This window comes from Dermacentor variabilis, chromosome 1 (assembly GCF_050947875.1).
Source record: "Dermacentor variabilis isolate Ectoservices chromosome 1, ASM5094787v1, whole genome shotgun sequence".
NCBI classification, from domain to species: Eukaryota; Metazoa; Arthropoda; class Arachnida; order Ixodida; family Ixodidae; genus Dermacentor; species Dermacentor variabilis.
Window position 1 is genome coordinate 99171490 of NC_134568.1, and position 13077 is coordinate 99184566.

At 46.4% G+C, this 13077-nt stretch overlaps 1 protein-coding gene across 1 annotated transcript in view; it reads right to left on the reverse strand.

Moving 5' to 3' along the window:
• LOC142581575 (frequenin-2-like) overlaps positions 1-8421 on the reverse strand; it is a 331934-nt gene extending 323513 nt beyond the window's left edge. Inside the window, exon 1 of the mRNA XM_075691218.1 lies at positions 8202-8421. Coding sequence (XP_075547333.1) covers positions 8202-8265 — 64 coding nt within the window. The 5' untranslated portion in view covers positions 8266-8421. The remainder of the gene's footprint in view (positions 1-8201) is intronic.
• Positions 8422-13077: the final 4656 nt, after the last annotated feature.

Sequence of the window (13077 nt, forward strand, 5' to 3'; positions counted from 1 at the left end):
CTGTTCGAATGCACAGCCTAGATAAATGAAAGAGCATTTGATGAAAATGAAGTGGACAATTTTAGCCAGGCATCACTCACGCTGAGAAGCACATTAGGTCCTAAGTATGCCTCGTCCTTCTAAGCAGCGGTAGGCTTTAAGCGTGTTCGCTTATATTCGGGATATTGGCTTGCTTGGCAAGCTTTAGAAAATGCTATATATATACATTAGAATGACAATGCTTCGTTTTCACATAGCCTTCCATTTGAATGCAACGTAGCGAACATATGGAAACACCAATCCCATCTTTCTCATACTTTCTTTTTCTTTCGCCCGCTCTCCATTAGAGCGTTTCGATCACCCATCTCCTCCCCCATGCCAAGTAGCATGTAGGCGACTTTACACACGCCATCAGAATTATCTGAGTTCCAATAATGAACATTCTCTCTCGCTCTCTCTCTCTCTCTCTCTCTGGGACACCACTGGCAGAAATCAACCTGTCCTACATTAATTCTGCGGTAGATTCTTACGTGTCACTGCAGCTCCCAAGATGATAGAGTCGTTGCTATAACTGAATCAGGACGAATACATCCTAAAAACGGGATCAAATATATGCGCACCATCGGAACAACTCTGACTGCCAACTAACTCAACTGGATTAGACGCGATATAGTTGGCAGTAAGCGCTATCTTTGCGGCGCAAAATTTTGTTTCTTCGTGGTTGAGTTCGTCAAGATGAAATGATTCGAACAGATAAAGATCTATAGCTACATGCAGACGCTCGGTATCGCTGGCACGGTGAGTGCCAGAAAAGCGATATCCGAAAGTACTCGCCGCGATTGAGCGACGATGGGCAGCGTAGCCTTGAGCACCGCATCCTAAACGCGACAGGCATCTGTTAACTGTTACTTTCCTCTGCTGCGCAGTTCTCGGGTCCGAAGTGCGGTCGTCTGCGCAGTTTCATCTTAGCGAACGGCATCATAGGGAAGCCAAGTGAATTGACTAAGATGTAATGCTGATATAGTGAAGGCGAAAAACCGATACCATTGGGCGGCCACATAAATTACTGCAAAGAGTGGCCTTTATGAATTAGATTTTCTTTCTACGCATTAGCGCTGCACCGCTCCACTTAGAACTTTTGTGCGCGCGTATAATCGAACACGCAAATTCATATGTATGTCTTGGTGTGTCCCGAAACCAACCATAAGATAGTAAATGTTCTGTCGACGCAAGCTTCCGTGTTTGGATGTTAAGGAGAAAAAACCGCGGAGCCTGTCTCCTGTGGGTCTCATTCAATTATTCATTGCGTCAACGTAAGCAATGAGAAATCAGCACGGACACCGTGCATGGGAACTTTCAAAGCTGTCCGGTGAAAATACTACGAGCGCTTCCACGGAAATGAGGGAAGAAAAAAAAACAAAGGGGGCAAACTGTGCGCGACGCGGAAGGAACACGAGCGCGATCTAACCAATAACAAGCGTATAAGTTCTGGAACTAGTTTATAATCTTTCTCCGTGAGAGTAGGGATGCCATTAAGCACTTTTGTTCTGCAAGATGAGTTTTCAGTAACACACGGGCCTTTTTTATTTGTTCCGCCGCTTTACGATTATTTTCAAGATCAAAACGGCATTGCCAGTTACAAGATACACGCTGCTTGCCAAGGGGCATTGCTGTAAATATCGAGGATTATAAAGCGTGTAATACGCTATGTAGGCCTACTGTATATCTAAAACATGCAAGTGCGTAAAATATGAAGCTGCAAGAGGTTGACTGGCTGTAAACGGATTTGCATCACGTGACTGAGGAAAAGTTATTACATTCAAATACGTGCTCTTTTCGTAGTTGAGCCTACCATGGGCAATGACGAAGCAGGAGCTACTGCATTGTGTCCAGTACTGTGACATTCAAACGCAGTGTCCTGGATTTTCGCAGAACACAGGCGTCTAATAGCAGCGAGGACCCCTGTCGTATAGAAAGCAAGGGAAATACATCCCCTCAAGACCTTATGAAACGCTAGATGTGTGTGCCCCGTGTGTGTGTTTGCATCCTCAATTTCGAGGCAAGCGTTGACCTTTTTCGCGAAGCAGTTTGCTCTGGAGAAACGAGATGGCGTTTTCAGTGGCGCGCCGCTCTGCTTCTGTGCGATCATCGGTCGGAAATGCAACTGGCTTTTCGCTAACGCGCCGTGCTTTATTCATACGGCATAACATAGAGCGGTGGAGTGAAGACGCTTGCAGTATAGCAGGCTGCGAAAATTGGGACTGGCATATTAAGGAATGGAATGAACCTGTGTGGCGAAGTTCACAGACCGCTGCTACATAAGGACTGCCTGTGTTGCCGGCTCTTCGCCCCCATGCACGGCTTCCCTCGAGGATAAAATAAAAAGTTCACTCATCCGCCAGCACTGTAGTGCTAACATCCAAGTAAAGGACTCAACCGTGGAAGGTCAGCACGAGTGAGTACCGCTCAATGCGTTGGCGGGCTAGTTGGTTCGGAACCATAAATACTTCGTTTAGCGCAATACAACGGACATAGCGCCTTGTCCTGTCGCCTTTCTTGTGTCCGTTGCATTGCGCTAAACGAAGTATTTATGAGTACCGCTCGTTATACGGTGACAAAGGGAGTAGCGCCGCTTATTGGCAATAGTAAGTTTCTCGCACGTTATCTGCACACATCCACCCCAACTGGCCCTCAAACTTACGCCTATAACCCCTCTATTGCCAACGTATCAAAATTAGGTGAACGGGCGCATATTTTAGTCAGTGCACCGAGGCATGGGTGACGGCGACTACACCGACAGCGCGCTAATGTTCGAAGCTGAACGTTTCGTAACGGTCCACAGAGTAAGCGAGTGACTATCGATAACACGTATTTGCTACAAGCTATTACAACGTATGGAACATCTACATTACAAGCCTTGTGCCCAGCAACAATAAATCGCAACTGAGCACACCCGCGAGCGATCAGGCAGAAAAACAACCGGATAGTGACCGCCCGGGGGAACTTTACTGAGTCAAGTGACAAGCCACATCTTAAAAGTACTTGTTAAATAAAAGACGAAGAGCTATATACACTGACACTGATTCAGTTCAAAAGCGGAAAGTTAGGATAGCTTGGAATAGATTTTTATCCCCGCTTTTATTACAAGCACCGTATACACCACTCGTGCCGTTTGGACAAAGCGTAATGAGCTCCGAAAGAGCTTACATGGCCTTTGAAGCTGCAGCCAAAGCTTCGCGCGTCGTCCACCCAGTCACCGTGTATATCCGCCGACACAGGTTTTCAGTGCCGCACCGGCGTCATGTATAGCCATCGTAAACACAGAGGCAACGGAGGCCGCTGAGGCGAGCAATGGACGCGTCACCACGTGATAAAACATGGCAGCGCCCACGGGATCACAGTGAAAAGGGTCAATACAAACCAACGTTTATGCCGCAAACAAAAGTATCGCCACTAAAGATGGGGAGGGTCGCAGACAAATCACTAATTCCTAATCACTGTCCCGTTAGCAAAGTCGTGAATCACAGCACGATGAAAGGACATCGGTAACAGACTACATTGAAGCTCAGGTGAATGAATCCTGCATGCCCGCCCCCTTTCTTCGGGTTTTGGATTAATGGATTAATTCTCCCGTGTGGATTAATACTCGCATAGGTCGGAATGGTTGACGAATTGGAGTTCTTCACAAGTACGCCCATCGCTGGCAAAAAAAAAGAAAAAAAAAGGATTAAAGCTTTGTGAAGGAAACCTTGCGGTGTTACATGAAACAGCGTCCACCTGTAGGCTGCAGCGCGATTATCGCGCGAGAGCTTGTGCGTTGTCAAAAGTAGCTGGTAACAGACCTGTAAGAGGTCCAAACAGTGCGCGGGAATCTATGCATCGTGCCAGTGGTCCCTACAAGAAAGCTGAGCCCGATGGCAAACACGACAACATAAGGCAACCATTGTTCAAGTTTAAGTAATATATTTGCAAGTGTCACCGTCCGGGCCCAGGGGCTCGTGGCTGCCTAACAACAAGGTCATCCGTCAATACCTTGTTTTCAAATAAAGTCTGTACTCACTCACTCACTCCCCTGTAAGTGTCATCACCTGTATCGTGCACATGTTTCGGTACGCAAAACTTTAAGTTACAACTAGATTAATCTTACTAGCCAAACCCTAAAAAAATAAGCGAGCGAGAAGGGCACCGTAATTCCATCAAAACTGAGAGTTGGTCGAGTTAAGAATGAACCGTAATTTATCCAAGGAAGTGTAAAATAAGTAGGAATACGTAACAAAAAAAAACTTTTAGAAAACGAGAGCGAACAGTAAATGTGGCGCCTTTTAAAGGAAAACGCAGCCGAAGCAAATGAAGAATATAGAGGAGCAGGGTATGACGAAGAGCAAGTATGACGAAGGAAGAGGAAAGAAAGAGAGAAGGCCGGGATGTTAACCAGAAAGGCGTCTGGTTGGCTACGCTATTCTGGGGGACTGGACAGAGGGAATAGAAAGATAGGATAGAGAGAGGGAGGGGACGGGGGAAGAAAGACGCGATGAGCTCACGCACGCACGCGGAGGGCCTGAGCAAGTCAAAGGCGTTCACATAGGCCAATCGCCCTCAACATTGGGTATTAGTGGGCTTACGATTATTTTGCGTCTTCTGACTGTGTTCGCTTTTCTTTTTTCTTTTGCTTTACGTTGCGTTGATTTCAAGATTTGTCTATAATAATAAAGCAGTTAATATCAAAGAAAGAGGACACTTCGGTAGCAGTCCTTGTTGACACCCGCAATAACGAAGAGCAGCCTTGCGTGTGCTACTGCTGATATTTTACAGCGAAGCTGGTAGCCTCTAGTAGGTTGGGAATATTGTCGTGTCCGCGTGCGCGCCCGTATACCATGCATGTGTCCTAATTATCTTTAGCCAAGCTGGCTAACGAAAAAAAAAAGATTTATAAGAAACAGTGCAAGATATGCTTTTATACCCTGACGACCGAACACCGTGAATCTTATAATATCTTATGCCGGCTTTTCTTTTCTTTTTTTGAACAGCTTGATTATCCTTAGTCTGGACACCCTATATAGTTACTTCGTAAATGCGGCATTATGTCGTAAAATGCTCATGAAAATATTATGTGTTTGCACAGTGAGAGAAATGTAAAATAATTCAAATAAAGACACATCTAATGTACTGACGTAGTGTCGAAGTAAACATTAATGCAACATGCGAGGCACAGTGAAATTCGACGGTTTTAAACTTCGTAGAAAATTTTAACTGGAGCATTTGTCCTCGAAAATAAAAGCCATAATACATCATTTCTCTCCTTTCGAATTCAGGGGCTAATAACATTGGCGATGCACTCACATAATATTAATGCTTACCAGGCTGCAGTCGAAAGTCAACAAAAAAGCTTCTTTGCAATACAGTTCGCAATCCATGTCCCGTTTCGTTCTGTACTCTGCTTTATCTTGCTGTACCCTCCATCTCCCCATTGTGACTGACTATACTCCGTTTCAGACATCAGGTGCAACGCTGTGGAAGCTGCGCAAGAAGTTCGGTGACGGAAATGTATCCCTCCGCGCATTGCGTCCGTGCCGCGCTGCGTGCCAAACGCGCATGCTCGCGCGGGCATGCACGTGAGGCTGCCGCGACGGGCTGCCAACAACAACAACGACAACAATAACAACAACAACAACAACAACAAAAAACCGAAAAGAAACGCTATGAAAAACAAATTGAAAAGACTTCATTAAATAACCATATAGTACCATAGTTTGCTTATAAGAATTAAACGTATTTCATTTATTTCTGAGCCTATATAAGGAACCGTTTAGCACAGTTACGATCAAGAACATCAAACTATTTCTAAGGGCGGACGCGGCCACTGCAAGAACTATCTCTAGCTTCCACAGCGTCGCACTCGATGCCTAGTATAGGCACGGCACTCTAGAACTGCAAACTGAAGGCAGGGCACAACTCAGGCGGCGAAATTGAGAACGAATCTTCTCGAAGCAAACGGCTTCGCAAACGCTTGCTATCCATGCGAACCTTTATCAGAGAAATCTTGTTCGTAGGATGACTAGCAGTGATTTCGCGTGCCCGGGCCGTTGGCAGCAGCGTTACCAGGAAGCGTGTTTGGGAAGCATTACACACGTCGTCACGCGAGATCGAGCGTGCCTCGTTCAGAGCCACTGGCTTCCCGCAACAGCGGCGCCAGTAGCCGCTATGGCCTAACTTCTAGGCCCAGCTACCAGCCTTGACCGACTTACTGCCTATCGAGCCCTTCGAAGGCTTAATGATATGGCCTTTTACGTAGCTGCTGCAGTAGCGTTGCTTCTAACGGAGTCGCGACTTGCACGCACACACTGGAATGTAAAAGCGAAAATTTTCATTTCCTTTAATATATATATATATATATATATATATATATATATATATATATATATAATTTTACCATAGTTTCGTAATACTCGTAATCAGCTAGCGCAGCTTAGTATCTTGATTGCAATTTCTTAGGTTATTTCAAATTAACTATCTCGAAAGAGCGGGGCTCTCTGCAATCTCTACTATTATATGTGATCACGTGTAAGGCTGGTAGCTTCTCGTCGTCTCCAGTTCTCGTGTTGCTACGTGCACGAGATCTGCTGTGGTAACCTGCTCGCGTGTTCAAACTATTTCCCATGACAATGTTCATTTAATGCGCTCATTGTGCGTTTAGGTCAGTCAATCAATACTGCTGTCATTTTGCTGTTTACAGTGCTGCGCCAGTCTTCCTTTGCGGTAGTTCATGTTGCCGAATTAGCGGAAGTAGTTGCGGGAAATGCTGTCCCAATTTCTTTAAGCAGATTGAAAGATGGGATTAACTGTAATTTGTGATGCACTACCGATTGATGAACAAGTGCTTCCGGTTTCTCCAGTTCTCATTACTGCGTATACGGAAAGACATTTAGAGTAGTGACAAAAACTTAGTGAAAAAAGAGAACAACACGCAGTAGTGGCTGAGCAAGGAGCCAGACACTGGGCCACAAATTAAGCCACAATTGAAAAAAAAAGATTTGTGGGCACGCATTTTATACTCGTGGTAAAAGATAGGACACGTTACACGTTCTGTTTTGAGAGCCAGTCTACGTGCATTAAGCAAGTTGCTTGTACAAGTATCTATTTGAGAAAATATTCACTGTAATCAGCGTGCCTTCTTTAACGGTGTAAAACAGGTAGATCGTCAAGCACTGCCTCCACATTTTCTATGGCTTCTATACGCTGACTCGCATTTCATTTTTGGTTAGCCATGTGCTGGCCACATCAGGGTTACAAGCGCACAAATTGTGTGTTGGTGTTTCATCTCTGCATATATTTCTCTTTTTCACTCACGTTCGAACATTCTTCACGAGCATCACGACGCTCACTGTGCTCGGCACGCGCTTAAGCCATACCCGACCAGCGCGTTATAGTTTTATTGTCACTATTGTAAAGGTGTACGATGCTTTGTCGGAAAGCAAAGGAATTGAAATTAATGGTTTTGTTTATTTATAAAGATGCAAATAACGGTGAAATCGCTTTTATTCGCCATTCTATTCATCGTCTCTTACAATGTCCCATTAACGCTTCTGGCGCAAGAATTTTGAGTCGGGGAATTAAGAAATTGACTTCACTGGGAGCTGAACATCCAAAGAGCCAATCTAGGGGCAAGAAAATAATTGTAAAGGTTGCCGGAAGTTAAGGCATAAGTAAATCAGGGTCCGTATTCACAGAGCAGCCCCTATACGCTGCATCGGTTCGTAAGAACAAGTGCCGACCAATCGGGACATCAAACATCTCATGGGCGAAGGCGCCCGACCAGTCAAAAAGCAGTTGAGAAGGAGAACCTTTGTGAATTCAGCTTCAGGGAGCGTATTCACAAAACTTCTCTCACGTAAGCGCAGTCCGAGATTGGCCGCCACTGCGGCAATAGCCACGTCATAGGGCTGCCCGCTATCACGAGTCGGGGGCATTCCAACGCCAGCCATTAGGCAAAACTCTTGCGTAAATGGTGTTACGTGAATACGTGCCCAGATCTTGTTACGCGCATCCAGGCCAGTGGGTTAGTCGGCCCGTCGATCAAGCTACGCTCAACCTCTGGTTAAGGCGTCGACCGATAATTCGCTCAATTAATTGATCAGTCAGTCGGCCAGACAATAAATTAATTGATCGATGACTCGGTCGATACGGTTGGGCCAAGAAGTTACAACAGGCCGTCTGCCACTCACAGTAGGTCTCATTGACGAGCTGGTTGACGACCTCTTTCTTGAGCTTGCTGTTCTTCTTGCCCATGGCTCGCTCTGTGGTCTCGCGATGACCCTCGGCTTACGGGTGGCCGCCGCTGGTCGCGCGGCGCTTCCAGCTGGCGTTCAGCGGCACGATCACGTGTGTTGCTGCTGCAGCACGGGCGGTGGCCAAGAGCCTCCGGTGACCGTGCGTCCGCTGCCGGCGGACCCCTCGCGTCGACTGGCCGCCCGCGTGCGACTCGGGCACCGGCAAAAAGCGCGCCCCGAATCGAGCGCACCCAGCGTCGCACGCAGGTTTCCCCTCGGAGCACCACGATGGCTGGCGCCATCTCGGTAAGTTTGCCGGCATTAGGATCTCACCGGCCCTAGACTTTAGTCGGTGACCACTTGCTGCGGCGAAACGGTTATCGGAACTTCTTGAAAATCAATAAATTTAAGTGCGCTTGACGGTTGTTTTTTTTCATTCCTTTGTAGGCGAAGCTGTTTTACATTCGCGTCTCCCCCTAACTTCGCGTCAAACCATATAATCTAACTTATGTTATCGCCAGAACGCCTTTAAATCAGTAAGGAGGAGTCAAAATCAAACGGTGCGTCAAATTTTGAAAGGACGAATGGGGGAGCTCTAGAGCGCATGGTTAAACCCAGCGCTCTAGAGCTCCTCCATTCGTCCTTTCAAAATTTGTATTAAAAATTCTCAATAATCTCGTGTTAACGTATCGGGGTCCCGTATAAAAACCTGTACGAATTCTCATGTCATCATATGTGGGTATGTCCCATATGATATATGGACTATGTACCCTAGACAATTAAGCAGTGTATGCTTTAATATGGGCCTGCGTATTGCACTGCATGGCAGGATTGTGTGAAGGGACGATTGTTCCGCGCATTGAATGGAGACAGTGAGAGAGGGGTGGAACTGCATGCCGCTTACGACGCTATTGATTGAAACATTTTGCAATTGGCGTATTCTGATATTGATGCACTGATTCTGATAACTATATACCAATATATTGACAGTATACTATATAATATTATAATGCGTCTAACCAACTCGCTCAATGGTATATTCTTGCAAATTACATTCCTGTATCGAAGGGCTCCTACGTTCTAGCTCTGAAGGGGTGTCTCAAGCCACGAAATCGGGGTCATCAAACGGAGCTCCCAATGACAGCGAGCTGGCTGGAAACCGAGTTGGTTTTGTGGGACAGCGTTTTTATCTCCATATTAATAATCACAGAGGCCATCATTAAAAAAATTGGGTGGGGCAAGGTGAGAGAAGGGGGTTGGTGGCTAGAATGGATTATGCATACCTGTTATAACCCCACATCCAACGGAGAGTTCTCTTGTTTTTGTTTTCGCCGAGAATCCGTTCAATGAATCAATTCCAGCATGTTGAAAAAGAGTGTCTAGAAACAAAACAGTTGTTCCGAAATTGCGACCTTCATAATAAAGTAGCAAAATTGAAGGTGAGCTTACAGATACAAGCCTACTGGTGAGCTAACGCGTGGCTGACTGGTTTCGACGAACGGCGATCAAACATCCAGGTAACGTGGACGTAAGTTCGCTATTACGGCTCCAATGCTATGCGCATTATTATTATTTTTATATGTGTAACTCGTATTGGTTCGTTTATTGGCCGCCCATGCTATTCTATGTCACTCTTTGCACAATCGCGAAGAATTCCTGACATTAAAGATCATAGCGCGGCTCGTGGCGGCGAAGGGGCTTACCTACACCCCAATACCCCTAATCCCTGAGAATGACAGAGCGCCAACCTTCTTCTTAGCCAGCGTCGCGCATACACGAGACGTGGCCTTACCTGACCGTATGCCTGTGCCAAACACATTTTCTACGCTTAACCTGAAACATTGATGACGCATGACGTCAGTGTTCCGAGTTAAGAATTTGAAACGCTGCAATATACAGGGTGTGTCCGGAAAGTAAAGCAATTTTATCCGTAGGAAAACGTTCATTGAAGATATTGGTACAAACATCGGATTCTTCGCAGTAGTCTCCTCTGGCATCTGCACATTTTTGCCAGCGACTCTGCCATGCACTGTAAACGCATCCTGGAAGGCGTCGACGGGAACTTCTTTCACAGCCTTTGTCACGGTGGTTTGGATGGGTTCGATGGTACCAAAACGGACTACTTTCACGGCGCTCTTGATTCTGGGGAACAGAAATTCCGCTGGAGCCAGGTCAGGACTATAGGGGTGCTGGGGCAGCGTCATCAAGTTATGCTTGGCCAGGAACTCCCGTACGCGCAGAGAAATGTGGCTGGGAGCGTTGTCATGGTGCAACTGCCAGGTACCGGGGATATCCTTTCGCGCTCGGAGGACCCTTTTTCTCAATCTCTCGAGCACATCCACGTAGTAGGCAGCGTTGACTGTCTGCCCTTGGGGTACGAATTCTTTGTGCACCACACCCTTGGCGTCGAAAAAGACAATTAGCATTGTTTTCCCTTTCGACTTGCTCATTCTTGCCTTCTTGGGGCGAGGGGACTCCGAGGTGTGCCATTCGGAACTTTGGCGCTTCGTCTGAGGATCGTACTCAAATACCCATGTTTCGTCACCGATAATGACGCTGTCCAAAAAATAAGATTCAATTTGCACGCGTTCCAAAAGTTCGCTCACGATCACCACTCGGTTGTTCTTGTGGTCGTCAGTCAACAGTTTGGGGACCAGTTTGGCGCACACTTTCCGCATATTCAAATTGCCGCTTACGATGTCGTGCACGGTGGTTTTCGGAATACTGAGAGTCTGTGCTATCATCCGCATACTCATTCGACGGTCGGTGTTCAAAAGATCACGAACACGAGACACATTTTCGCCACTTTTTCTCGTTGATGGCCGCCAAGAGCGGGATTCATCATCCACGTCTTCTCGGCCCCCTTTAAACGCCTTCAACCACCTTGAAACGTGAGAATATGACAAAGCAAAATTCCAGTACACTTGCTGAAACATTTGGTAGGTATCAGCAAGACTCTTATCGAGTTTATTACAGAACTTGATCCCGTACCGTCGTTCGCGTGCGGATGCCATCGCATGTCGTGACAGAGCACTATAAGGGGGGTCACGGAAACAGCGATCCTGACGCTCCCAGAGCTTGGAGCTGAATGCGCTAGGCAATGATGAAAAGCTAAGAATACCCCCCCCCCCCCGCCACCCCCCCACCCAACCCAACCAATCCGATCGTGGTGCGTCCAATAGTAGCGCAGTAAAAAAAAAATAATTGCGTTACTTTTCGGACACACCCTGTACACCGCAACCTTTCGGGAAGGTTTCGTGTCAGTTCAACGTGAGTGCAGCTTATTCAGATATGTACGTTTACCATTCAAGTTTCAATTAATCTTGAAAAGGTTGGATGAAATCATTTGAACCACATTGTATGCATACACTCTATACCACATCGTGCACACTCTATAGTCCCTATTTTTCACCATTTTATTTTTGTGTCATTATTATTTTATTGTCAAGTGCGGGAACAGCTCTTGAAGGCCCGCATCGCCAAGTGACACTGATTTCCCGCACTGATGAATGCCAAGTGAGCACGGCGCCTTTGATTTTTCCGCTTTCAGTAAAACGAGGGACGCTCGGAAAACAATTTCCTAAAAGCAAGGACAAATAAAAGCGCATGGAGAGCCACTCAGAAAGTAAAGTCAATTCTGCGCTCGCGAACTTACTGTCAAACGGCATGCGCGCCCAATTCGTAGTCGAGAAGAGATGGTCGCCCCTGCCGTAGCCCATACGTAGTCGTCATCAGCATTTTTACGTGCTTTGCGTTGTACAGTTCCCTAAGTGGGGCGCCTGCTCTAAACAGACGACATGAACATTGTCAAACTACTTTCCGTGTACTTACTTTGTTTCATATGAAAAAGGAGTGATAGGTGAAGACAACAGTACAAATTTCAGAAATGATCCGTAACCTTCAACGCAGCAAACACAGTTGAAGTTGAGCGAACACAACGTCATTGTCGTAAGAAAAACTGTTTGTGACTCTCCATTAAATATATAAACTTGCACGAACACCAGCGATTATACCGTAGTACCGTACTGGTGATATTCGTAATCGGAACTTCTTTTCCGGATGCCACTACTGCGATGTTAATTGAGGTGGTCATTAAAAGCACATAATGCAAACATCGATATCATCTACGCTTTATTAAGACTACACGATCAGTCGCGCTGAAGAAAGGGGGACTTCAGGAAAGTTCATTGTGACTGCGCGAATAAGCAGACGAGTTGTGGCTATTTTAAGCCATTTAGCTATTTTTTAGGCAAGTTACCTACCTTTGAGATCATAATGCAGGCGGCAGAAGTGGCGAACTCACTTGCTGCGGCGTCTTGTGTGGTTCTACACACACTTCTTCTTTCTTTTTTTTTTTTTGAATTGTTGCTGTAGCACCAGTATCCTTCTGCTCCACTATGCTGGTTTAGATACTGCGCAATGCAGCTTAATATTGATATTACGAAACGGCATCAAGTATGTACACTGCCCGTATGGGGCCCTAAGAGACTAACGGACATGCCGTAGCGTTGGAAGATTGCGTTCTAAGGTTCAATGAGACCCCACGTAAAAACGGTTACGGGCTGGCCAGCAATGCTTATGGGTCAACGAAAATAACGAATCCTTGATCTTAGTGAATGCCATCGCAAATGCGCTCAGCAAAAGGAAAAAAAAACGTGTCTACCTACATTTAGAGCGCAGCTCTTAGCGCCCGTTCCTGCAGCGAGCGTCGGCGGTGGCAGCGTCGGCGGCGGCGTAACCGAGCGAACGAGCACAGCGATAGACGAAAGAGCGAACGCGGAGCGGCAGATGAAGGACGCGAGCCGCGAACGGCGGAGATCAATGAAAGCGG